Source organism: Myiozetetes cayanensis, unplaced genomic scaffold (assembly GCF_022539395.1).
Source record: "Myiozetetes cayanensis isolate MyiCay16 unplaced genomic scaffold, myiCay2020 scf20-37, whole genome shotgun sequence".
NCBI classification, from domain to species: domain Eukaryota; kingdom Metazoa; phylum Chordata; class Aves; order Passeriformes; family Tyrannidae; genus Myiozetetes; species Myiozetetes cayanensis.
Window position 1 is genome coordinate 15,184,494 of NW_026087412.1, and position 24,363 is coordinate 15,208,856.

A 24,363-nucleotide genomic window follows, 5' to 3' on the forward strand; every position below is an offset into this window, starting at 1 on the left:
GGGGGCGGGGCGGGGGCGCGCGGCGAGGCGGCCCGGCCCGGCCCGGCTCAGGTGGGCGGCGGGGCCGGCGGGGCTGACCCGGCGCGGGGCTGGGCCCGGCGGGGCGGGGCGGGCTCGGGCCGCGGGGCCCGGCGGGGCGGCGGCGCTTTGTGCGGGCGGGAGGGCGGAGCGGGGCCGTGTCAGCCGCGGGGGCGCTGCGGGGCCGGGCCGGGCCCTTCCTCCGCCTCCTCCTCCTCCTCCTCCGCCGCAGGTCCCAGCGCGGCCCCGGCGGAAGATGCGCGGCCGGCGGTGAGCGGCGCGGGGCAGAGGCCGCAGCCCAGGCCGGCGGGCGGAGGATGCGGGCCGGGCCGCGCCGGCCCTGAGAGGCAGGATGGGCACCCAGGGCAGCCCCGTGAAGAGCTACGATTACCTGCTCAAGTTCCTGCTCGTGGGCGACAGCGACGTGGGCAAGGGCGAGATCCTGGAGAGCCTGCAGGACGGCGCCTCCGAGTCCCCCTACGCCTACAGCAACGGTAAGGGGGCTGGGGGGGCCGCGGGACCCCCGCCGCTGTCACCATCCTCGTTGTCACCCCCGCCGGTGTCACCCGCACCGCTGTCACCCCCACCCCGCGGGCTGTGCCCCGTCCCCGGGGCCGTGCCCCCCGCCGGGCTGGCAGACAGGCAGGCAGGCAGGGAGGGGTTGTTTTGCTTTTTCCCTTTGTTTTTATTTTTCCTCGCGCGCGTGGCGGGCAGCGGGGAGGCCTCGGCAGCTCCTTCGAACGCCCCGGGGGTGGAGGGGGACGCGGGCAGAGGGGCCGGGCGTGATGCAATCCCTGGATGCGCAGCCGGACCCTTCCCCCGGGCAGCGCTGCCCTCCCGGTGCCCGCACGGACCGAGCCGTCCCCAGGGGAAGCGGGAGCTGTAACAAAAGAACGGGAGCCGATTCCCTGCCCGGGGCCGCTCCGGCTTCGGCGGCCGCGCTGGCAGGGCTGGGTTGGCCGATCCGCCTCCTGCCAGCGTCGAGGCTCCGGTGGAGCCCTTGACAGACCATTAACTACGGTGTCACAAGACCGTCGTTAGGAGCCAAGGAGTGGCGCGGTTTCCTGCAGTCCCGGCGGAGCTCGGCCTGGCGGGGTGCGGGTCCTGCCGGGGGGTTCAATCTGTCATCCTCTCCCCCCCATCGTGCACGGTGACCTCCCCGAGGGCTCAGACCCTGCGTCAGGAGCAGGTGGTGCTGAGTTTTGCCTGGCAGCAGGAATCCGAGGGAATCGGGAGCTCCCGAGGCTCCGCTTTGGCCGAATTCGGAGCCGCTCCTCGGAGCCACCACCGGTCCCCAGGAGCTGATGCAAACACGCACCTGCTCCACGGAGATTCACAGGCAGCTGGTGACTCAGGAGTCGGTCTGCCTGTGAAATGGGAGCAGCAGCTCTGGAGGGAGAGGGCTGTGGGATTGTTCATCTCCTCAGGTGTCTGCCTGGGCTGGTGTGGTTTACCTTCGAGGAGGTGCTGGGAGCTTTAAGAGCTTCCCTGAAGAGAGTTTGTACCTCAGCTGGGAGCTGTGGAGCTGGTCGGTGGAGTTGGGGTTTGCCAAGCAGAGTGTAACAGGGTGGTTGTTTTATGGGAAGTGTCACAGTTGGAATTGTCTCCTGATGGAACTGGGTTTGGAGCACGAGTAAGGAGTGAGTGGAGTGTGTGGTGGGGTGTCTGGTATTTACATACCCCCCAAAGAACAGGGAGTGTGGCTTTGCCTATCAAAGCTTTGTCTCGGAACCTGCTATTTTATAACAACAAAACACCAGCACCTTTTTGCTGTAAAAAGAAATCTCAGTGATCTAATGGTTTCACCCTCCGTGGGCAACTGAGACCATTCCTAATTAGAGAATTAGGTCACACACTGTTGGTTCACAGCAATATGTGCTCTGATAGTCTCTGTTGCTCCTGGGAAGCGATGCACCTTTAGCATAATCAGCTGGAGTGGCTTTGATATCCCGGTGAATTTGATGTGCTGATGCTGCTGACAAGCCCTGGCAGTGGAACTCCCTGTGTGTCTGGATGTGCTGACAGGGCACGCTGCTCCTCTGCCCTGACAGAGACCATCCCTGAGCCAAGGCTCTGGGATTTTGGGAACAGCTCATGCCTGGCCTCCTCTTTGACACGTGCCTAATGCTGCCGTAAACTGCAGCAGTTTAATGTTACATAGAGGTTCTGTTTGTAAATCTGCTTGTAAACATGTGCTCTTCCTCATCCCCTCCCAGAGCCCACATCTCAAATTAAAACGAGTGTTGTATCATCTACAACTTGTTTGGTCGGTCCAGAAAGCACAATTTGCTGGTGCTGGTGTGAAATGGAGGGTGCTTTGGGCTGCTCTCGTTGTGGGGACACCTCGTGTGGAGCTCAGGTCCCTGACCCTGGTGGGGAGGAAGCTGTTGGCCCTCTCTGTCTTGTTGAGCTGCTTTTCCTCTACTGTGTGGAAACAGTTGTAACCAGCCAGTTTTTGGGGGGATGCAGTGTGAAATGCATTGTCCTTCCAGCTCTGGGAAGGCACACCCTTAGGAGAGCAGCTCTCTAAATGAAACTCTGTAGTTCTGCTGCTCTTACCTGGCCTCTGGAAAAGGGACTGGGGGATTCCTCTCTTCTCCATGGGCATCTGGCTGTTGGACCAGCACACAACTGAGAGGTGAAAAGCCCTTTTTCTGTGGGCTTTTGCAAGCTGTGAGCAGCCTCTGCCTGCTTGTGTCTGGTATCTGAGAGCCTTGGATGCAGTAGGAGCTGTGTCTGTCTTAAAGCATCATAAAAAGCTTCTGTCCATCTTTTTCCAGGATCCCTGAGCAGAGGGGTCACTTCTCAGCGCAGCCTTGGAGCTTGGCACCTTGTTCTAAATTGGGCACATCTTAAATTAGCCCCTGCAGTTCCTCTGGTGCTTAGCAAGGCCTCAGCAATGTCCTTCCTTTAAATTGCTGGGGAAATAAACCTGCTCCGTGGGAGCAGAGGGGGTTGTTACTCCCTGCTGCAGGAGGAGGAGGGAGCAATGCCTCGATGCTGCACAAAGCTGAGAGGGCACTGGGTGTGGAATTTGCAGTGACACAAAAATGGCATTTGGAGGAGAAATGTGAGGTCCAGGTGTCACCTGTGTGTTCCTTCCTATGTTTGTGCTGTAGCTATGGAGTGTGTCAGTCTCCAGGAGCATCAGCCAAGCATTCCTTGTGAAAAGCAGGGAGTGTTGTTTGTGTCCCGTGGCTGGATATTGTAACTGGGTTGGGCTTACCTTTTGCTACTTCCTGGCCATCCACAAAAGACTTCCTACCAGTGTTTTGGCAGGGAGAATGCTCTTCTGGGCTTCCAGTGTTGTCCTCCTTCCCAGCTTTCCCCCTCCCCAAATCTCTAGTTGTGGAAGGAGGATGCCTTTCTTGGAGCCTCACAGCAGCTCTGGACAGCTGGAGGACCTCACCTGGGAACAAAAAATCCTACTTTTTCCCTGAATGCCCTCTGCTCTCAGCACTGGCTCCTTCTCCCAGGTTCAGGGAGGGGCTGCTCTGGCCCCTGTGCTGTGAGCTCTGGTGTTACACCAGAGTCAGAGCTGAACTCTGCTTCACTCATGGCTACGAGTCCACTACAGAGATCACTTTTCACTTGGGTGCTTACATGGCTCACCTGGGGTCTGTCCCCATCCTTCCCCAAGTGCTGAAGCAGGACAGGGGTGTCTGTGGTCACAGGGTGGTTTTGGACACGAGGTGTGGTGGAGCTGCAGGTGAAAGCCAAGGCAGCCTGCACAGGACAGCAGTCCTGCTCACCTGGGGCAGCCGTGGCTTTGCCACCACCATTGTCACACATCACTCTGGAATACCTGGCTGTCCCTGTGCTGAAATGACCTTGCCCAGCTGGTTTGTTGGCTTGCTGGAGCAGCCCGGGCTGAGTCAGGGCAGGACTCGGAGCAGCCACGAGTGCCATCGCTGCTGGTGAGACGGGCCCGGAACGGGCTGGGCTGGGCTGGGCTCAGCACGCAGATGTGAGGGGATGTGCTCCCTCCTCACGTGAGGGAGGGCTTGTTCTGTGGCTGCCTTCCCCCTCACCTGCTGCTGTTCCCACAGGAAAGGAGAAACGTGTATTAGGCAGAGCGTAGAGCGTGTTTGGGAGCAGATGGCTTGGACTGGAAGGGGGGGTGGATTTTTATTTTTATTTTTCCCTGTCCTCAGCTTGTATTGAGAAAGTGATGAGGATGCAGCCAATGTCCTCACTCTGATCTCCTTGCAAAGAGCACATGAAAGCTGAAATGGGAGCCCTGCCCTGCACAGGGTTGGTGCTGAGACCAGCCCTAATGCATTGAGCCCCAGTGCCACCTTTCAGCCTGTCCCTTGGTTGGGGCTTAATGCCTTTATTTGAGCACTATCCTTAGGTGCTCTGATACCCCACTGCTATCCAAGACTGAAAGAAATGTTAAGGAAAAGGGAACTGAAGTGCTCAATGCAGTAGCTACTGACAGGTTTTATGGTTCAGATTAAAACTGGATTTTCCCCCCATTGCAGAAGTGCAGACATTCAGCTCCTGGGCAGGGGCTGTGGGCCCACCATGGCTGGGGTTCCATGCCAGCAGCAAGGGCTGGGGCAGTGCAGGAGGGATGGGACAGGCAGCTGGAGGCACTGCCCAGCCCTCAGAGGTAGTTGATCCCCTCCAGCCTGCACAGTTTGCCTGGGGGCTGCTGTTAATCACCAGGTTGTTTTTTGGAGTGACCCACATCTCTGGATGTCTTTTCCCTCTGGTTGTTTTTGTGCAGATGTCTAAATCTGGAAGTCCCTAAGCTGTCCCTTTCGAGTCCTTACAGTGATTCCCCCTCAGCGTATCCTGTGACCACTCAAGCACCAGTGTGCATCCAAAAACTCCCCTGTAAACTCTGCTTTGCCACAGTCTCCAAGTTAGCTCTGTGCCAACCAGGAGATCACCTGTCCCACATCAGTGTATGCAGGGGTGGAGGGAAGGGGACCTTGTCTCATTCTCCTCACTGCCATGGAGGGAGGGCGTGCAAGGGGATGTTTCCCAATGCATCTGCCCCTTGCCTGTCAAGTTTCCAAGGCTGAGCAATGAGATGGTCTCTTGCTTCTCATCTACAACCTCTGTTTGCTGCCGTGTGTGGTTGCAGGTCCTGCCACTCTGGTTGGCTTTCCCCAGACTTTAACAAAGCATGTGGCTGAGCAGCTCTGCCCTAAATTTGAACTTGTGCGAGGCCAGGACCTCTCTCCATACCTGACTGCACCTTCCTGAGCACACAAGAATTTTTGGGTGTCCCCATGGGCAGTGGAGCCTCAAGCGGGGCCAGCACCGATGTGGTGGCACCTTCTGGGCATGAGACTACAGGTGTTGAGCCCAGACTTCAGATGGCAGCTGAGTGCTCCTCCTGGTGCTGCTGCACTCTGCCAGGGCTTGGCATCAGCAGGGAAGGAAGCATTGATCCTGCTGCTGCTTTGCACCTCACCCTCCTCCTCCTCCTCACCTGGCTTTGTCCCACCAGGTGTGTCGTGCTGTCCACCCTCATCCCTGTTGGTGGTGGACAGAAGCTGGCTGGGCTGCCCCCTGCTTCAGCAGCTGCACACCAGTGGAAACTGCTGTTTGTGTTCTGGCCTGACTGTATTCTCTGGAATAATGTTTGGAATAACGCTGGAGTGTGAGGTTGAAGCACTCTGACGCGAGGAGGAGCGAGGCGGAGTGTTCCAAGTGCAGCCCTGCCGTCACGTTCCCGCGGTGGCAGTGGGAATGCTTCAGCTGGGCCGTGCTGGTCGTGCTGCTGGAAACCTCTTTGGATGACTTGCAGAGTGGAGAGTGGTTGTTGCAGCAATTCCTGGTCTCTGCCAGCACTTGCATCAGTGTCCTTCAGGGAAGTTCGCTTCCCTGTCATTGGGGATGCAAAGCTGATCTCATCAGGGCAGGCAAACTGAGAAACAGCTCCAGCATCTCTTATTTCTCCATTGTTTACTCCAGAACCTCTGTGTGAAAAATAATTCCAAACGCACTGTGCTGAGCCTCCAGCTCTGCTTGATGTGGCACAGCCAGCTGCGGCTTAAACTTAAACAAACCCCAAACCAAAGCCAACAAACTCCCCATCAAACCCACACCCAACCCCCAAACCGGGTGCCTGGCAGGTTTTGTGTCTCTCCCAAGTCAGGATTAGGGAGGCATGGCAGCACAGGCTGTTGTGTGTGCAGAACTTTTGAGGAGAGTTGTGTTTTTGTTGGGGTTTTACAAAGCTGGGGACTTAACTCTGCAAAGTTCTGGATTGCACTGGGCAGTTCTCACCACCTCTAATCCCTCTACAAAAGCTGTGCTTTTGTGGCTGTTGCCGTGTTCCTGAGCCCTGAGTGCACAAAGGTGATGTGAGCCCAGCAGTACAAAGCTGAAATGGGTGGAACGTTCTTTTAATAACTGGGATTAAAAGTTCCTCTGTGGTTTTTGTTTGTAAAAAGCAAGCAGGTTTCGCTCTCTGCAGGTCCCACCATGGCACTGTCCCCCTGTCCTGCTGTGGGGGTTTGGTTGGTTGGTTTGGTATATAAGCCGCATAGGAAAGCCCATGGAAAATGTCTCCTCCTCCTTCAGCTTTTGTTTCCAGCTGTTCCCTGGCATGTTTTCCTCCCTCTCCCGGAGCAGCAGAGCATCTTTCCATTGCACTTGAGAACAGCTCTGCTCTGAGCTGAGCTTTTGTAACGTCGCAGTTTAAAATCTCATTTTTCTTTCCCTTTGCCCCTCGCTGTCCCTGGCAGCCCCAGCTCAGCTCAGAGCACTCCAGGAGCATTCTGTCATCCAGGTTCCTGTGGGATTGCAGGCACAGGAGGAGGAAGGAAGCTCCAGTGTGAAAACCCTCGGCTCTGTTTTGCCAAAGGCTTTGCTGTGAGATGGGACTCACCTGCAAGAGAATCCCCTGGGGCACAGGGGGTGATGGCTCAGGGCTCCCCAGCAAAGAGGTCTGTTTGCTTCTGCAAAAGCTGTAGTAATAGCAAGGTTGCAACATCAGCTCAGAGATTGTTCCTCAGAGATTGTTTGTTCCTATAGAGGTTCTCTTTGCTGAGAGCATTTCTATGTAGCCACAGCTTTTTAGGTTTTCTTCCTCTTTTCTGCCTCATCTTTGTCTCATTTCCACCACCCCATTCTATACCATATTAGACAGTTTTAAAACTTTGACACCCATTCTTCTATAAATACAACCCCTGAAGTGCTTGATGTCCTGTGTGTGCTGTGCAGTATCAACCATTGAATTTGGACAAAAATCCTCGTGCAAGTCAACCGAAATATTTGCTGTTTAAACCATCCGTGGTTAAGGAGGAGACAGGCAAAAAGGGGACACTGAAAGGCTGTGCTTAACTGGCAGTTTAATAGAAGGTTCTGTGCATCGCTGGGATAATCCCATTTTAAAGAAAATGCAGGTTTTTAAAAAAATTTCTTTTTTAGTCAACTTGTTTACAGCCCAGCTTCTGAGTTCCCTGGTCCATTTGGGGGATTTCTTGTGGCACTTCCCTCTCTGTGCAGCTGATTGCTCCTGCTCACCCCCAGTCCTGTTCACAGGAATTACCCTGTCCTGTTTCCTTCAGTACCACCTGTAACAGTACCAGGCTGGAGCCTCTTTTGCCCATGGTTCTGGAGGCTGACTGGACTGGAGACCAAATTAGATGAAAAAAACCCAAACAAACAATAAACAAACAAAGAAAACCCAACAAAAAAACAATGTTTTGCCCATTGTTCACTTAAATCCTCTCTTGTCCCAAGAGTTGTTATTTTTCTGACATTATTACCTGAGTTACTCGATGGTAAAATCCACCCAGGAAACTGTGCAGGACGTGAAACACAAGCACATGAAACTGTGCAGGGGTTGATCTTAGCTGAGAGCCCGCCCTGTGCTGCTCACCATGCCAGCAAACATGTTTGCAGTGGAGTGGCTCAGTAGGTTGAGACATGCTTGTGCTCTTGCAGGTGTGATCTGTATTACAGAGCTGAAATTCAATACTCTTCTCTGTTTTCAAAATGCCAAGTGCTGGCTTTTTCCTTTGCTGAGCTCCAGAGAGGCTGCCAGGGTAGCTGGAGTGAGATCTCTGTCCTGTGGGTCAGGAGGGGACCTGGGAGCCTCCAGTTTGGGCTTTGAAAACACAATTTCAGGCAGATGAGAACTCTGTGAGGCAGCACAGTTTGTCCAGGTGTGTGAGGGGTGCTGTGCCAGCAGGGCCAGTCCATCCTTTAGGGACAAGGAGGGAGCACTGAGCACACCAGCCATGCTCAGTAAGTCTGGAGATTTGTTGTCACTGGAAATGTGAAAGCAGTGTTTGCAGCCATCCCATCCCGGTGCTTCCAGCTTGGAGCAGTCCCTTCCCAGTGCGGGGCTGGTGGTCAGTGCAGCAAGACCAGACTCAGGAGCCAGGGAAACCCATGGTGATGGTGTCTCACCATGGAGAGAGAGCTTTTTATGGAAGTGCCTGTGCTCAGCAGGGTTGATGCTGTAGAGCAACATTTCCCTGCACAGTGTCCAGAAACATCCTGGAGGGCCAGGGTACTGAAGGTATTTTGTACCAATCCTTGGGTATTTCTGAGTGTTGGTTAGTGGGGGTTTTTTTGTCTCCAAGCATATCTTGGTGTTTGTATGGTCATCCAGCAACAATGCAGACTGTTTTGGTGCCCTCTGATTTCCCTCACAGGCTGCCTTTGTTTCTGCATGCAGCTGTATAGTTTTTATGGAGATCTGAACTGCAAAGCATGAAGAAACTCTTTTGTTTGATGCCGCTTCTCTGCATAAAATCATTCTTGATTTTCTTCTAAAGCACAAATCCACTTCACATCCCCAGTTCTGGACTGACTTGGAACTGTTTCTGGAGCTTCCCGCGTGTCCAGTGAAATTGTTGGAGCTTTAGGAACAGATTTGCTCCTGGCTTTGAGTGCTGTTTTCAGATGCACTTGTCACCCTTAGCTGAGCCCAGAACAGAGCTCCTCTGTGTGAGGGCCACGTCGCTGCTGGGCTGGGGAGCAGGCAGTGGACAAGCGAGCTCTTCTGCAGATCTGGGCGTCAGAGAAGTCTCCAAATAAGTGTTTTGCTTTTGGCTGGTTACAAAACCAAACAAGCAATTATTTGCCTGAGATTCCCCCCCCCCTCGGAGCCCTCAGCTGGAGATGAAGATGCCTGGGAACAAACTAATGTGAGCAGAACTTCCAGGCTAAATGGAAATCCCTCTCAGTGGAAATGAGGCGGGCATGAATGGAAGATGGAGTATGTTTTTCCGGAGAAAACCTCCCAATTTGGGTAACTGGAGCTAATTGTGAGGCGTCTGTTCTCCCTGTTTCTGCGTGTGTCTGGGTGCGAGGTGCCTGGCAGCGTGGTGGATGTGTCACCCAGCGCTGCCAAGAGCCCTGGCAGCTCCCTGGAGCTGGCAGAGCTCTGTGCTGGGACGTGGGGCTGGGCTGCTCTGCTCTCAACCAGCCACTCTCACCTGCTGCACACCAGAATAAGGGGAACTCCTCGTGGCCTCCCCCTGGGCTGAGCAGCGAGGGTGGGTTGTGCGTGTGCCACTGGGGGCAGGGGCTCCCATCTCCGGCAGTGCTGGTGTCCCACGCGCCCCAGAGCAACTGAGACCCCTCAGTCCTTTTGCCAGGGCTCAGCTCTGAGGCAGAAAAGGAGCACAGAGGTGGGATGAGGTGCTTACTGACCTTCAGCCCTGCAGGGAGGAGCAGGGGTTATTCTGCAGTGGTGCTGCTCAGGAACTTTTACGTGGACTTTTCACCCTGCTCGAAACCAAGGAGTGATAGTGGGGAGTAAAGGCACAGACCTGGGACAAATCCACCTCTGTTTGGCTGACCCCTGTTGCTGGTGAGGATAATTTGTTGTTTCTCTATCTACCGAGTAGGTAATTGAATGCATGACTCAAACTGATGAGCTCATGTGTTGTTGGGAAGGGATTTTTCCCGTGGCTCCCAGCTCTGAGCTGACTGGTTGAATTGCTGCTGTTAATGCTGTTAATGCTGCTGTACACACTTTTTAAGGTCGTGTGACTTCATCAGTTGTTATTTGAACAGCTTGGATTCACTTTTTTCATCTGTTGGTGTTGATGCCCTCATACCACGTTTCTTCTGAACGATTTAGTATCACTTACAGATGACAGAGAAAGGAACTACTCCTCTAAGTGCACAGTAGGAACAGGTGGTGTCTTCTACATACAGATGCTGCTGCCTGTTTTTAAATTACTCATGGAATCAGAGGATCTCAACCCTGTATCTCTGAGTGCACACCTTACCTGTGCCCCTGCCTTCTGCCTGGGAGTGGGTTTGGTGTTGGATTAGCACATTTGGTTAAACCTGTTTGCTCTGGATGTGCTCTCAACAGCTCCTGGCTACCTGTGATTTCCATGCCCATCTGCCTTGTTTGACTGGAAATGAAGCAATAAGCCTTTCTCTCTCAGCTTTTACCTACAATCAAACAGGTCTGTTAGGTGAATTCTGCCCTTTTACTCAAAGGCCGGTGAAGGCTTGAAAAAAAACCCAAAAGAAGACATTCTGAACTACACCATAACACATCTTGGCTTCATACTCTGCTCCTGCAGCAGCTTGGCCACTGGGCCCAGTCGCTGTAGGTTGGCATTTCATGACCATCCCCACCACAAGCAGTTGTTAAATGAAAAGGTGCAGGATGTGGGGTGCAGTGAGAGGGAGCATGTGAACATGGTGATGGGAGTGTAGGCACTGTTGTTGTCTTGTGGAACACAATTCTGCCAGAGAACGAGTCCCAGGAGGGCAGTGCCCACCTCGGTTTGGGGCAGAGCCTGTGGAGAAGCCAGGAGTGTGGATGTCACAGGGATGTGCTGTGGAGCTGCTCTGTCCCTCTGGGCCTCACCTTGTGTCGTGTTCCCTGTACATCCCCAAAGCTGGGCTCTGCAGAGGCTGCTGCTGGGAGTGCTGCCCGTGGGCAACACGCTGTGAGTGGGGGGATTTCACCCTGAAATAACCTCCCAGGGAGGGTCTCGGTTCAGGGCTGCTGTGAGCTGCTCTGCCAGTGGCCCTGGTGTCCACAGCTGTGAGCCCCACGAGTGAGTGTGGTTTGGTTGTGGGGGTGGCCTGTGGGGGTTTGCCTTGGTTTTGGGATGAGGTTTTTGCATGCTGAGGCCTGGAGGTAGGAATGATGCTCTTATTCTGGAGCTGGTCTTCTGTCATGGCCCAAGGCAGACCTGGAGCTTTTTGCTTTTGGCCTCAGTTTTGTGATCTCCCAGCACTTCTCTTCCCTCTGTTCTCTTGGCTGCTTGGTGGGGATGGGTTTTGCACAGATTACTTTAACTCTTTGAATCCAGCTGGCAGGTTGGCACAGGCCCTTTGGTGGGAGAGAGAGGGACCTTTCAGCAGCTCATGTCTTGTGGACACACCAGTAAGGTGACAGCTGGCTTGTGTGACAAAAACCATGTCCCCAGAGGTGTGCCAGGGGACTGGGAGGGGGGGAGCTTGACTGACAGCCAGCCAGGCTCTGCCAGCCCTGTGAGAGGGTGTCAGAGGAAGGGACACCCTGGAGAACCTGGCCAGTAAGGGACTACCAGGGAGGGGAAAGGGCTCTCTGCACAGTTTATGTTCTCACAAAAATTTGTAGCTGTTGTGGTGTTCTTGGCATCCACAACGTTGTCTGACCCGGTGATAAAGGTTTTAAACCAAATTTACCCATCTCTGTTTAGCCCCAGCTCCAGGAGTCCTTGCTGCTGAGAAGCTTCACCAGAGATTCATTCTTAATGTCTTCAGTTTGTGAAAGCAAAATAAAAAAGGATTTACAGTCTGTTGACCCACTCTAAAGTGTTTCTTGGTGCTTATCTACCTCTGTGGCAGTGAAAACACTCATTCAAGACCAGCTGCACACTGGGTGATTGTGGCTTCCCTGTGTAGTAAGGAAGGATTGTCACAACACAGGTTCCAAATTCAAGGCCGAGTTGGCTGGATGCTCTTGACAGTGTTTGCCTGTTTTATAATCATGGCGTGTCTTTAATTTTTCAGTTCTTTGCTCTCACAGCCCTCCATCCCTTTCTCCTCTCCAATGCCAAGCAGGACGACCAGCCCCTCACAGCTGGTTACTCCAGTTCACTGGGAAATCTCAGCAAGTTAAATATTTGATTTGTGTTCTCTGTGTTTTCATTCCAGCCCTGTGCTCTCCCCTCTTCCCAGCAGCCAGTGGTCAGTGTGGCACTAAACCCACAAAGCTTTAGGAAGACCTTTTTAAGAAGCCTGAGGCCTTCTGCCCTGATGGCCTGTAGGCAAACAGAGGAAGGTGGGGGTGTTTCTAGGAAAATCCAACGTTTTCAGTTAGACATTGGTACTAATGTCAGTCACAAATCAAAGTCCATCTCCAGGCTTGCTGGGTGAGGCTCTGTGGTGGCACCGTGAGTGTTCCTGGTGGCTTGTGAGCAAGAGAGTCCCTGCCCCCAGCCATGAGGTGAGGTGGTGCAGAACAACCTCAGTGTCCTGGCCGTGCCCCTCCTGGCTACTGCAAAAATTGACACTCTCCTGGGCAGAACCAGGGCGTTCTCCACCCCTTATGAGTTCATTTAGTCCATGGCTGTGGGTTCTCTCCGTCCTGGGTGTCTCCCAGGGCAGGAGGGCTGGTGTGCTGTCAGCTGGTTCCTCAGGAGCTCAGGACTGGTGTATCTGGAGCAGTCCATCCTCGCTGTCCATGGCAGTTCTGGCACACAGTGGCAGTGTCGTTCAGCAGCCAATATCATGCAATGCAGCACAGACTGTTCTCACCCCAAAAATCCCATCTCCACGAGGTGATTCCCTATCGCTCTGCATCGCCCACCGAGTGCACCCAGTCCTTGAGCGACACCAATCCCACGGGTGGGTTTGCCTTTGCTCCAGGCAGGGCTGATCCAAACTCTCTCCCCTCACACATTCCTCACATTCATCACAGGGACTTTATCCCCTTCTGCAGTGTGGGGAGGTTTGGATTGGACACACAGTGAACCAGTGCTGGGATCTCCCAGTCGAGCAGAGCATTTCTGTAGGGGTGTGACAGAGTCCACTCAGTTTATCGCATTTGTGACGCATTGAATGAAGGATTGACCTTGGCTCATCATCACTGCACACCTCCAGTCTTGCCTGTTGGCCTTATATATCACTTTGCAAGAGGGTTGGTTATCTTCTTTTGAACTGTAAATAAATGAAACCCAATTTAATGTAAAAAATAGAGGAAAAAAGCTGAGGTGGCATTGTACAGCACACATCTGGGGGAACTGATTATATTTTTAATGAAGTTCAAGTAACGTGCACTGGTTTTTGTTGTGGGTGGACTAACAGAGTGAGGTGGTGGATTCCAAGCTTCCACAAGCAGAAGACAGTCATGTAAAAAATGAGGTGGCAAAAGCATCTTTGGCCAGTCTGACTCATGCAAACTGGAAATGACTTGAAGTGTCAAAGTGGAAATGACTTTGAGTGTCTCTGAGAAGAGGAGCAAGTGTCTTCAAACTGTATCAATGTCTCACTTGAGCACATTGATTTATTTTTATTGTTTTTAATTTTTTTCCCTTGGAAGGAGATTTTTGAGCATCACCCAGAGTGTCTTTTGCCCTAGGTTTGTGAATAAATTATGTTCTTCTTAGAGACACTGTGGGTGCAGACTGGGGGTGTTGCTGCCCAGCCTTCGAGGGAGGTCTCAGGAAAACCTGCAGATGTCTGGTTTAAAGGGGGATGGGTCCCTTCATCTCTCTGTTATGGGGTGAGTCCTGGTTGCACCTTTGTGAGGTTTGTGTAGGTGTGATGGAGCTGCAGGGGGTTGGATCGTTAGAGAGGACACTTCATTTGGACCAATAACCTAAAATGCAGTGTTGGCTCTGGCATCACCCCCAGAGCCGAGGTGATTCCCTATTGCTCTGCATCACCCACTGAGTGCACCCAGTCCTTGAGCGACACCAATCCCACGGGTGGGTTTGCCTTTGCTCCAGGCAGGGCTGATCCAAACTCTCTCCCCTCACACATTCCTCACATTCATCACAGGGACTTTATCCCCTTCTGCAGTGTGGGGAGGTTTGGATTGGACACACAGTGAACCAGTGCTGGGATCTCCCAGTCGAGCAGAGCATTTCTGTAGGGGTGTGACAGAGTCCACTCAGTTTATCGCATTTGTGACGCATTGAATGAAGGATTGGCCTTGGCTCATCATCACTGCACACCTCCAGTCTTGCCTGTTGACCTTATATATCACTTTGCAAGAGGGTTAGTTATCTTCTTTTGAACTGTAAATAAATGAAACCCAATTTAATGTAAAAAATAGAGGAAAAAAGCTGAGGTGGCATTGTACAGCACACATCTGGGGGAACTGATTATATTTTTAATGAAGTTCAAGTAACGTGCACTGGTTTTTGTTGTGGGTGGACTAACAGAGTGAGGTGGTGGATTCCAAGCTCTCACAGGCAGAAGACAGTCATGTAAAAAATGAGGTGGCAAAAGCATCTTTGGCCAGTCTGACTCATGCAAACTGGAAATGACTTGAAGTGTCAAAGTGGAAATGACTTTGAGTGTCTCTGAGAAGAAGAGCAAGTGTCTTCAAACTGTATCAATGTCTCACTTGAGCACATTGATTTATTTTTATTGTTTTTAATTTTTTTCCCTTGGAAGGAGATTTTTGAGCATCACCCGGAGTGTCTTTTGCCCTAGGTTTGTGAATAAATTATGTTCTTCTTAGAGACACTGTGGGTGCAGACTGGGGGTGTTGCTGCCCAGCCTTCGAGGGAGGTCTCAGGAAAACCTGCAGATGTCTGGTTTAAAGTGGGATGGGTCCCTTCATCTCTCTGTTATGGGGTGAGTCCTGGTTGCACCTTTGTGAGGTTTGTGTAGGTGTGATGGAGCTGCAGGGGGTTGGATCGTTAGAGAGGACACTTCATTTGGACCAATAACCTAAAATGCAGTGTTGGCTCTGGCATCACCCCCAGAGCTGGGACTGTTCTCACCCCAGCACTGAGCGAGGATCCCTTGGAAAGCTAAAGCAGCAGAAAGGCATGTGCTGCTCTCAGGTTTTGCTCCAATCTGCCTTTTTAAGGGGAGGTGGCCCTTCTGGTCCCTCACCCAAGCGTTAGGGCACCCTGGGAGTCTGTAACAGCAAAGCTGTCTCCTTTTCTCTGAAACAAAGACCCACACAGAGCCCAGAGGCTACTGTGTTTCAGCAGTAAATGTTTACAGAGCCTTGTTCACTTGAGCTATTTAAAGCAGTTTTCCTGAGACATCAATCTGTTTGAAGGGAGAGCATGAAATGCACATCTCCCTTGTCTTTCTGCCTTTTCCAGTGGGACTTCCAGGTCCAGGTACCTGCTTTCCTGCTGCATCCTGCCTTGTGTTTCCCAGGCTCATGCAGGTGCAGATCAGGGGCTTGGCAGAGTGGAGGTATCCCTGTCTCCAAGCCATGAATTCCCGAGGGGAAAAGGAACTGACAGAAAATTGTCATCTCTCTTGGAGGAGTTTTACTTCTGCTAACATCAGGCGTCATCTTTTGGGTGAAAGCTTGAACTAAGCTCAGGTTGGGTGTGGGGCTTCCAGGTGATATCAATGCAAAGTGTGCTGTGCACTGCATGAGTAGTTTGGAAGAGGTCAGAGTTTCCTATAACACATCCTGTGTATTCCCACGGGAAAATGACTTCGCTTCCTTAGGTTTTCCTTAGACCAGTTGGCAGTAGAAGGAAAGGTTTGGAATTCCCTGGAGCCTTGCCCAGGAGCGTGAAACCCGGCTCTGCAGAGGAGAAACGGGTGTCTGACATCAGACCTGGTGACAGCAGCTCCCTTTGCACAGTGCCCTGTGCCAGGTCTGCTCCAGGAATGGGGCTGGGATGGCGTCAGCAGGAATCTAAAGCAGGGCTGGAAAAATAGCAGAGGAGTCGGCCCAAGTGCTAAATCTGAGAGAACAGCCCAGACTTGTTCCCCAAGCCTCATTCGCTGTGTTGCATCATGCTCGATATTGGTCCAGGAGGAGATCAGTTGATACAAAATAAGCTTTAAACAAGAGTGGTTTCTCTGCCCCAGCACCGCTCCCCGAGGGCCGGGCAGGGCTGGTTCATCAGCGCGTGGGGTTGGAGCAGCACAGCCCTTCTCAGGGATCAGGGCTGCAGTGTCTGTGCCTGGCTGCCAGCTGGGGGGATGCTCAGCTGGGGGAAACCTGGCAACACACAGTGTGAGAAAGATGTGAGATATCAGCTCTTAGAGAGCATCCAAAGGAGGGCACAGACATGGGGAAGGGCCTTGATTTGAAGTCGTGTGAGGACACTGAGGGCACTTGGTGTGTTCAGCTGGAGCAGAGGACACTGAGGGGAGACCTCCCTGCAGTTCCAACTGCCTGGGCAGGGGCAGAGGAGGGGCAGGACTGAGCTCTGCTCTGGGGGGACCAGGGACAACCCCCAGGGAATGGCTGGAGCTGTGTCAGGGCAGGCTCAGGGTGGATCTCAGGGAAAGGTTCTTCCCCCAGAGGGTGGTTGGCACTGAACAGGCTCCCCAGGGCAGTGGGCACAGCCCCAAGGCTGCCAGAGCTCCAGAAGGGTTTGGATGATCCTCTGGGGCACAGGGGATGGGCCTGGACAGGGCTGAGGGTTGGACTCAATGATCCTTGTGGGTCCCTTCCAACTCAGCACATTCTGTGATTCCGTGAACTACAGAAAGGAAACTTTAAAAGCTTCCCCTGGTGTGTGTGAGCTGCCTGGAATGCAAAGGCAGAGGAGCAGCCCTGGTGTGGCCATGGCCATGCACTGTCCCACTGCCCTCAGCCTCTGTGCAGAGCTGGCATCTAGTGGCTGCTGTGGCCCTCTGTCCCCATGTCTGGGGGACAAGGGAGGAGCCAAGGCTGAGCTTGAGCTGTAGGCTGGGCCTAGGAGAGCGAGCTGGGCTGCTCAGCTTCCTTGTCAGCTGTAAATGGGGGAGTGTGTTCTGGGCCACAACCCAGGACATGGCTGTGTGTTAAGGGATTAAAATATAAGGTGCCAGTGCTGGTGTTCACCACTGCAGCGAGTCCCATGACTTTGAGGGCATGTGATTGATGCAGATTTTGTGGCCCCAGTGAGCTAGGGTCATCCCACAGCTGTGGGAGAGCTGTGCTTGTGAGCTGTGTCCTGCCCGGGATGCTAACCAGCTGGGAGAAACAACACACCAAAAGGGAGACCCTTTGAGCTGTCCTGATGCTCTGGGTGTTTCTGGAAAAGGGAGGCTGAAATTTTCTCCAAAACATCACTTGTACAGGTTTTTGTCCTTATCTATGAGCTTGTAGGCAGAGTTTGCTCCAAAACCTTTTGTAAATGCAGTGCCTTAGTGCCAGTTTGGGTGTGTGCAGGTTAAAAAGTGCAGCCCTTTCCTGTGCCCCATTTAGCAGATGCTGCTTTGCCTTAACTGGGGTGTGTGTGACCATGTCAGACCAGTGTCCCAGCAGTACCACGGGGTGATCCTCAGAAAGGCCTCCCCCCTCCACCTCCAGTTCTCCCATGCCAAGGAGAGAAGTTCTGCCCAAACACACAGAGCCAGGCAACAAAAACACTTGACTGGAATTCCAGCTGCCTGGAATTGTGAAGGGATGGATTTGGTGCTTTTCTTTCTCTGTGCTTTTGCACGTGGCATGGAGTGTGGGGGGCAGCAGGTGCCTGGACACTCTGCCAGAACCACTCCATCCTGGGGAGCTCTGGGAATTCCCACAGGAGCTCTGGGCTGCCAGTCCTGCCTGTCCCCTGGGAAGGGAGATCTGCAGGGACAAGGACAACCTCGTGCTTCCTCCCCCTATCTCACACACCTTCTCTGTGTGTGACATCACTGTGAAAGACGTGAAGGGCTTTTGCTTTACCTGTTTATTTTTCCCTGAGCATCTTGAGCAAAGAAACTTCTCCCAGGAAGTTTTCCAGTGCATTTTCTGCTGGTTTTCTGCTTTGGTCATATTATTGATATTATACAAATATATATATATATAAAAATAAAACAACCAAAGACTGGTGTCCCTCTGGTTTAAAGTATGGGGTAGTTTCAGATGAACACTGAGTATTTAAAGCATTTCTCTGGTGACTGAGTCATGAATATTTGGGACAGGGAACCCATGTTGGGGATGTAGGATGGGCATTCTGTGGGTGTGGAGCGTAATGAAGACATTTGTGTGTTTGACATTTACATTAATAAGCTTTCTTCTCTCCCCAGTCACGCTGAGCCTCTCTTAAGAGCTGATAATTGAGTGATTTGTTTCACTCAGCAGTGGCATTTTTGGAAACGCAGTTTCTTTGCCCCCAAAGCTGTCTCTGTTCCCCCTCCTTGGTGCTTTCCTGCAGCTGCTCCACCCGTGTGCCTGCACTGCTGAGTGAGGGCTCCCTGCCTGCAAGGAGCTCCTGTGCCTGAGGGGGAGGTTCTGCGTGGGGCACAGTCACTGAAACAGAGCACTGGGCTTAATTAGCCCCTTCCCAACAGCCCATCAGATCCTGGTTCAGGAACTGGCAGGTGAAGGTGTCTGGATACTCCCTCCTTGCTCCCACTGCTCCTCACCACCATCCCTGGGGATGAGGGAGATTTATACCCGCCTGAAAATAAATACAGATCACTCACTTGTCTCTGGAGGAAGATAAAATGGAAACTGTCTATTTTCTGTGATAAAGCTCTGGAAATAGTTGGGATTTAAGATAATTATCTTTATTGCTTTTTATAGCACCCTGTGAAGGCTGAAATCTAATTTGTTTTTCACTAACAGGGATCTCCTGCGGATGACTCAGAGAAATCCATTTGCTTTATTGACAAACTTGTCTGTTTGGTTGTCGAGGCAGTGTTCTCCTTGCAGGGAAAGGGAAATGCAGGTCAGAACAACGGTGGGGTTTTAATGCAGATTCAAAGTCTGATATCTGTTGGCAAGAGGAAAAAATAAAGTTGATCTAATCAGAGTGAAGCGACTCTGCTTTATTAAAGAGGGCTGTAATTTAGTTGATGCTTCAGTGGGTGTGCAGTGGCGGTGCTTGGTGCTTTGTTTAAGCAACTTCTCTTGAAGCTTATTAACTAGAGCCTGCAGAGAAACTGCTTTTCCTGGGCACCTGGATTTTGGGAAGGAGGTGGGAGGTGCAGTTGTGGCTCTTCCCCTGTGCCTGGGACTGTGGGGAGGGATGAGTTTTGCATCATTTGAACCTGTTGCTTGCAAGTGGAGTTGCCCATTTTCAGCTTCTCAGTCTGGCTGTGAGGCAGGCTCCCAGCTGTAACAAACCCCTGAAGATGCTGGACACCCCTGGTGTGAATGAGTTGTGTGCCAGCACAGCTGGGTGCTGTGGTTTGGAGGGGTTTCTGGTGCTGTGTGTGGAAAGCAGATGATGTCTGTGCTGCCTTCTCAGCCCCTCACAGGGGGAGTGTGTCCTGCCTTAGCTGACCCTCTGGCATCCACTCCCCAGGGATGCTCAGAAGAAGAGACAGCATTCCCTGGACAGGTTTTCTGTATCAGCCACCTCTCAGAATGACTGCAGGCAGGGATGTTTGAGAGATGCTGGGACTGCAGGCTCTCACATAGTGGAGATGCTTCTAAATTGTTCTGTGTCTCACCCCCCAAATGTCTAATTTCTCACTGTCACATGGGATGATTCTGCAAACCACTGAATCTCACACAGTCACAGAATGGGTTGGGGTGGAAGGGACCTCAAAGCCCAGCTCATTCCACCCCCTGCCATGGGCAGGGACACCTTCCACTAGCCCAGGTTGCTCCAAGCCCCATCCAACCTCTCCTGACAGGTTTTATCCAACAATGGACAAATCAGAAGCAATGGGGTTAACTGCATTTTTGGGGAGGAGGAACAGAGCTCCTCCAGAGCAGTCTTTGCCTTGAAGCAGAAGTCTATTCCTGTCAAGTCTCTGTTGCCCTCCACAAACAGGCAGCAGAGCAGGGGGGAGAGAACATCCCTTCCAGTAAACATGAGATGACAGATCTGGGTGGGCAGAGCAGGGTTTCTGTGTGTGTCTCTGAAGACCTTCCCAGTGTTTGCTCAGCTCTTCCTTGCTTTTCTTTCAGGAATTGACTACAAGACCACTACTATCCTGTTGGATGGCAGAAGGGTCAAGCTGGAACTCTGGTGAGTGTTTGTGAGTGGGACACAGGCTGGGGGAACAGGGGCAGGGGGCTCTGGGAGTGCTGGGGGACAGCTGGCTCGGAGAGCACGGAGCATCCCTGGGCATGGTGAGGCTCCTGCCTGTTCTCCCCAGTGAGTTCCTCTGGCAAAGCCAGATACCTTTCTGTCACTGGAGCAGCACAAACACCGTGTGCTCTGTGCTGGAATAGTCTGACTTCTGTCTTTCTCCATCACACCTGACCATTTCTGCTGCTACTCTGCACTTTGAGCCCCCATCTGCAGTTCTGTGTCCGGGTCTGGGGTTCTCAGCACAAGAAACACCTGGATGTGAACAGGTCCAGAGGAGGCCATGGAGATGCTCCAGGGCTGGAGCCCCTCTGCCCTGGACAGGACAAGGGGGGATGGCTTCCCACTGCCAGAGGGCAGGGTAAGATGGGATATTGGGAAGGAATTGTTGGCTGTTAGGGTGGGCAGGCCCTGGCACAGGTTGCCCAGAGAAACTGTGGCTGCCCCTGGATCCCTGGAAGTGTCCAAGGCCAGGTTGGATGGGCTTGGAGCAACCTGGGCTGGTGGAATGTGTCCCTGCCCATGGCAGGGGGTGGAATGAGGTGAGGTTTAAGGTCCCTCCAACTCAAACCATTCCATGATTCTGTGCTCCTGTACAGCCCTTGATCACTGAGGGAACTACTATTTTGGAAGCAATACTGGATTTTCTTGAAATCCAAGGATGAGAAATACAGACGAGAGAATAGGAAAGGAGAAGACAAAAATGGGTGAAGCCCTTAGTCCCTCAGGAGCTGGATATTCTCAATGACTAGAGTAGAAAATGAAATTAAAACAAGAGCAGTTAATAGAGCTTACAGTGTCAGAGTCTGGTGAACCCCTGGAGAACAGGACTGACTGGAGTGACTGGACACTGGGATGGAGATGGGAGAACATTCCATGGGAGGGGTAACTCCTGCCTTATCTGTCAGCACTGCAGGGACAGCTGGAGTCCTTCTGGCTGAGCTGTGGCTGAGGTTTAACCTGCTGAGGAGCTGACACAGCAATCCTGGAGATGAGAGAAGAGGGATGGGATGGGATGGGATGGGATAGGATATAGGATAGGATAGGATAGCATTAGGGTGATATAGGATGGGATAGGATAGCTTTAGGATAGGATATAGGATAGCTTTAGGACAGGACAGGACAGGTAGTCTGCCCATATTCTGGGTTTCACATGGGGAAATGACATAGGCCCTAAAACATGGAGTTAAGTAGCTCCTTACCAGCTGTTGAGTCAAGTAACAGGAATATTAGTAACCTGTGTGAATTGTTAACCAGGAATGAACTCCATGTTCCCAGCCTCAGTGAGTGACTCTGGCAGTGTGGAGTTTGGTGGTTTAATTACACGCTGCTCTCTGAAGCTGAATGTCCTCATTTTTCTTACCAAGAAGAACAGAAGCAGCTCATTTATCTCCTCTAGCCTGTGTGTTTATATGTGCCACTTGCATTCTTGGCTCTCTCTCTCCTAAGATGCCTTTTTGAACATTTCAGCCCCAAGTGTGTAATAACTTACTGCTTCCCTCTTGAAACCATCTTCTTTTTATGCTGCCATCCTTGAGCTGGAGAGCAGCACAGGAGCTGAAAAGCTGATAACAATGGTTTATGATGCCTTAGTGTAATCTTTCACCATTACTTACCCACTGTTTGATTGTCAGGGGAGGGGGAGATGTAAGCACAGGCTGTTAGATTGATGTCCAGGGCCTGTAATATGCTCCCTGAAAGCTTTAAGCTTCAGATCTGAAGGAATGACTGTCCTGAACTTGAGGTCAGTGCCTTTCTCGTGGAGCTGATGCAAATCTGGGGCTGAGAGGGCAAATCATCAGTCTTTTCAGTGGTCATTAATGTCTTTTATTCTGGCCCAGGGAACAGATTTGGCAAACATGATACTGTGTCTCTCATCACCCTGGTGCATCTCAGTCTGTGCTGGTTAAATTGGTGTGCTGGGCTCTGGCTTTTTGTCCCAGATGTTCCCACAGGCACTGGAGTGCTGGTAATGTTGTCAAACTTAGTTACACCCTGTAAAGACAGTCAGTAAAAATGACAGTGACTGAAGAGCCCCTTATTGTCCCAGTGGGATAAAACCACTGTTCCCTAGTCCTATTCCTTAGCTCTCCATAGGGTGGGATCAACCAGGTCTGTCAGGAATCTGGGTATAAGAGAATTCCCTTTATTTTTGATTTTTAAAACCTTGTTTGAAAAAATAATTCAAGCCAGACAGTGCAAGACAATTTCTCCTCCCTGGAGTGGTTACATTCATGTTATGATAGGTCAGATGTTCTCCATGCCAGGGAGAGCTCTGCAGACTCACTCTGAACTCCTGTGGGCTGCAGGGAACAAGACAGAAAATCCTTTGCGCAGGGGAATAAAATGACTTGCACCCTTGTACATCATCAGACAGTGCTGAAGCCAAGTGGTTTGGGTTTGTACCTTCTCCACAATTACAGTGGCAACCTCGAGTGTCTGACTGTGTCCAAAGGTGGTGTTGTACCCACTGATTCTTCCCCAAAAAACCCACCATGCAGAGCACTTTGGGTACCACGTGTGTTCCAAAGATCTGACAAAGATCGGCACTGATTTTATTCTGGTTTTTTAGGTCCAGCAGGAGATGTGCAGTATGGGAGTCAATTCTCCACATTTCATAGCTGTGACTTTTCTGTGTTTCAGGGACACTTCAGGGCAAGGGAGATTTTGCACCATTTTCAGATCCTACTCCAGAGGAGCCCAGGTAAGTGCTGCACTCAGGGCTTTGCTTTTCCTTTGGGCTGTAAGAATCTTTTCTGCTGTAGTGAAGAGCTCTGCAGAGGAAGGCATTGATCACCAAAAGGATCTGTGGAGATGCCAAGAGGCATCTTGTTGCCTGGGATTCTGTTCTTATGAAATGGTGGGAAAGAGGGGAGGGAATGACAGACTTTGCTAAACTCCTACAGAAAAGGTCTGTACAGACTCTATTCAGTATTCATTTCTAGGGATGGGGTTAGAGAGGACGAGGCAATTCTTGCTCTAGATCTGCCTTAAGCTTTGATGTGGGAGCTCCTGCTTTCTGAGGTTTCCCAAATTTGTTTAAATCTGACTCTGGCTTTCCCAGTGGAGCTCTTCCAGGCTGTGTTGCCTTCGAGTTAGTTCCAAAAATAGGGGTGGCTCCTACTTGGGTGTCTGAGGCAAACTTGAAACTAGAGCAGCTCAGTTGGATTGTGAAGTGTGTGTGTTCCTTAAAACTTGAGGCAGAGCCTCACAGTTTGAGTTTCTCCTTTGGGCCCTGCTCCAGAACAGCGTCAAGATCCTCAACAGCACAAAAATCCCTGTGATCCTCTGGAAAGTTGCTTTTAGTGCTTTCTCACAGTTCTCTTGTTGTCCTTGTAGCAACATGACAGTCTCTCCAGGATAAATCTCCCTGAGTTTAATGAACTACTGTATTTACCTTATTGTTTCCAAACTGGAAAACTTTGGAGAAAATTCCTCCTCTCTTCAACACTAAGAGTCAGAAGCCATCTATCAGCCTGTGGGCTGTGCTGGTGTCCTGGCAGATTCCCAGCCTTTGGGAAACTTTGCCACTTTTATTCAAGCTCTTGCCACTCTTGGCTTTTTGCTCCTTGAAGGACCTTTGTTTTTCAAACTGGGAAAATCCACCTTGCTCTCTTTCCCCAAGACTTCCTGCAGATTCCCTTATGCCGTGGATGTGGGAACGCCTCACCTGGGGTGTGAGGCTGAGCTCTCCTCTAGTGTCCTGTTCATTCATGTTGGTGCACATCTCTGGTGGTCTGGATGCTTTGAGGCAGCTCCTTTGAAGCAGAGGCCAATTTCCTGGTGCTTGCAGAAGTGCAGGGCAAGGAGTGTTGGAATTCTGCAGTGGGAGAGCCTGGGATCTCCCATTCACATGCTCAGTCCCGTGTCTGAGTTTGTCTTTAAGCTTCTCTCTGCCCTTACACATTTCAGAAAAGTCTGGAGCTCCAATCACAGAATCACAGATCAGTTTGGGTTTGAAGGGACCTCAAAGCCCATCTCATTCCACCCCCTGCCATGGGCAAGGACACCTTCCACTGTCCCAGGGTGCTCCAAGCCCCGTCCAGCCTGGCCTTGGACACTTCCAGGGATGGGGAGTCCACAACCTCCTAATGGAACCTGTGGGCTTGAGGCCACATCACTTCCCTGACCAGTTATAAATGACCAGAACTGGTCAGGGTGGTTTTCTGGTGACCACAAAGCTCAGCTTTGGTCAGACTTAGTTTCTGAGATCTTGCTGTGTCAGATTCCCAGAACAAACTGGGAATAGAAAACCAGCAACTAATATGCCCAGAAATACCATTTGAGAGCTTCT

The 24,363-nt window shown here is 51.8% G+C and overlaps 1 protein-coding gene across 1 annotated transcript in view; it reads left to right on the top strand.

Moving 5' to 3' along the window:
- Positions 1–237: 237 nt before the first annotated feature.
- RAB40C (RAB40C, member RAS oncogene family) overlaps positions 238–24,363 on the top strand; it is a 36,858-nt gene continuing 12,732 nt past the window's right edge. Inside the window, exons 1-3 of the mRNA XM_050317742.1 lie at positions 238–512; positions 19,946–20,006; positions 22,713–22,773. Coding sequence (XP_050173699.1) covers positions 371–512; positions 19,946–20,006; positions 22,713–22,773 — 264 coding nt within the window. The 5' untranslated portion in view covers positions 238–370. The remainder of the gene's footprint in view (positions 513–19,945; positions 20,007–22,712; positions 22,774–24,363) is intronic.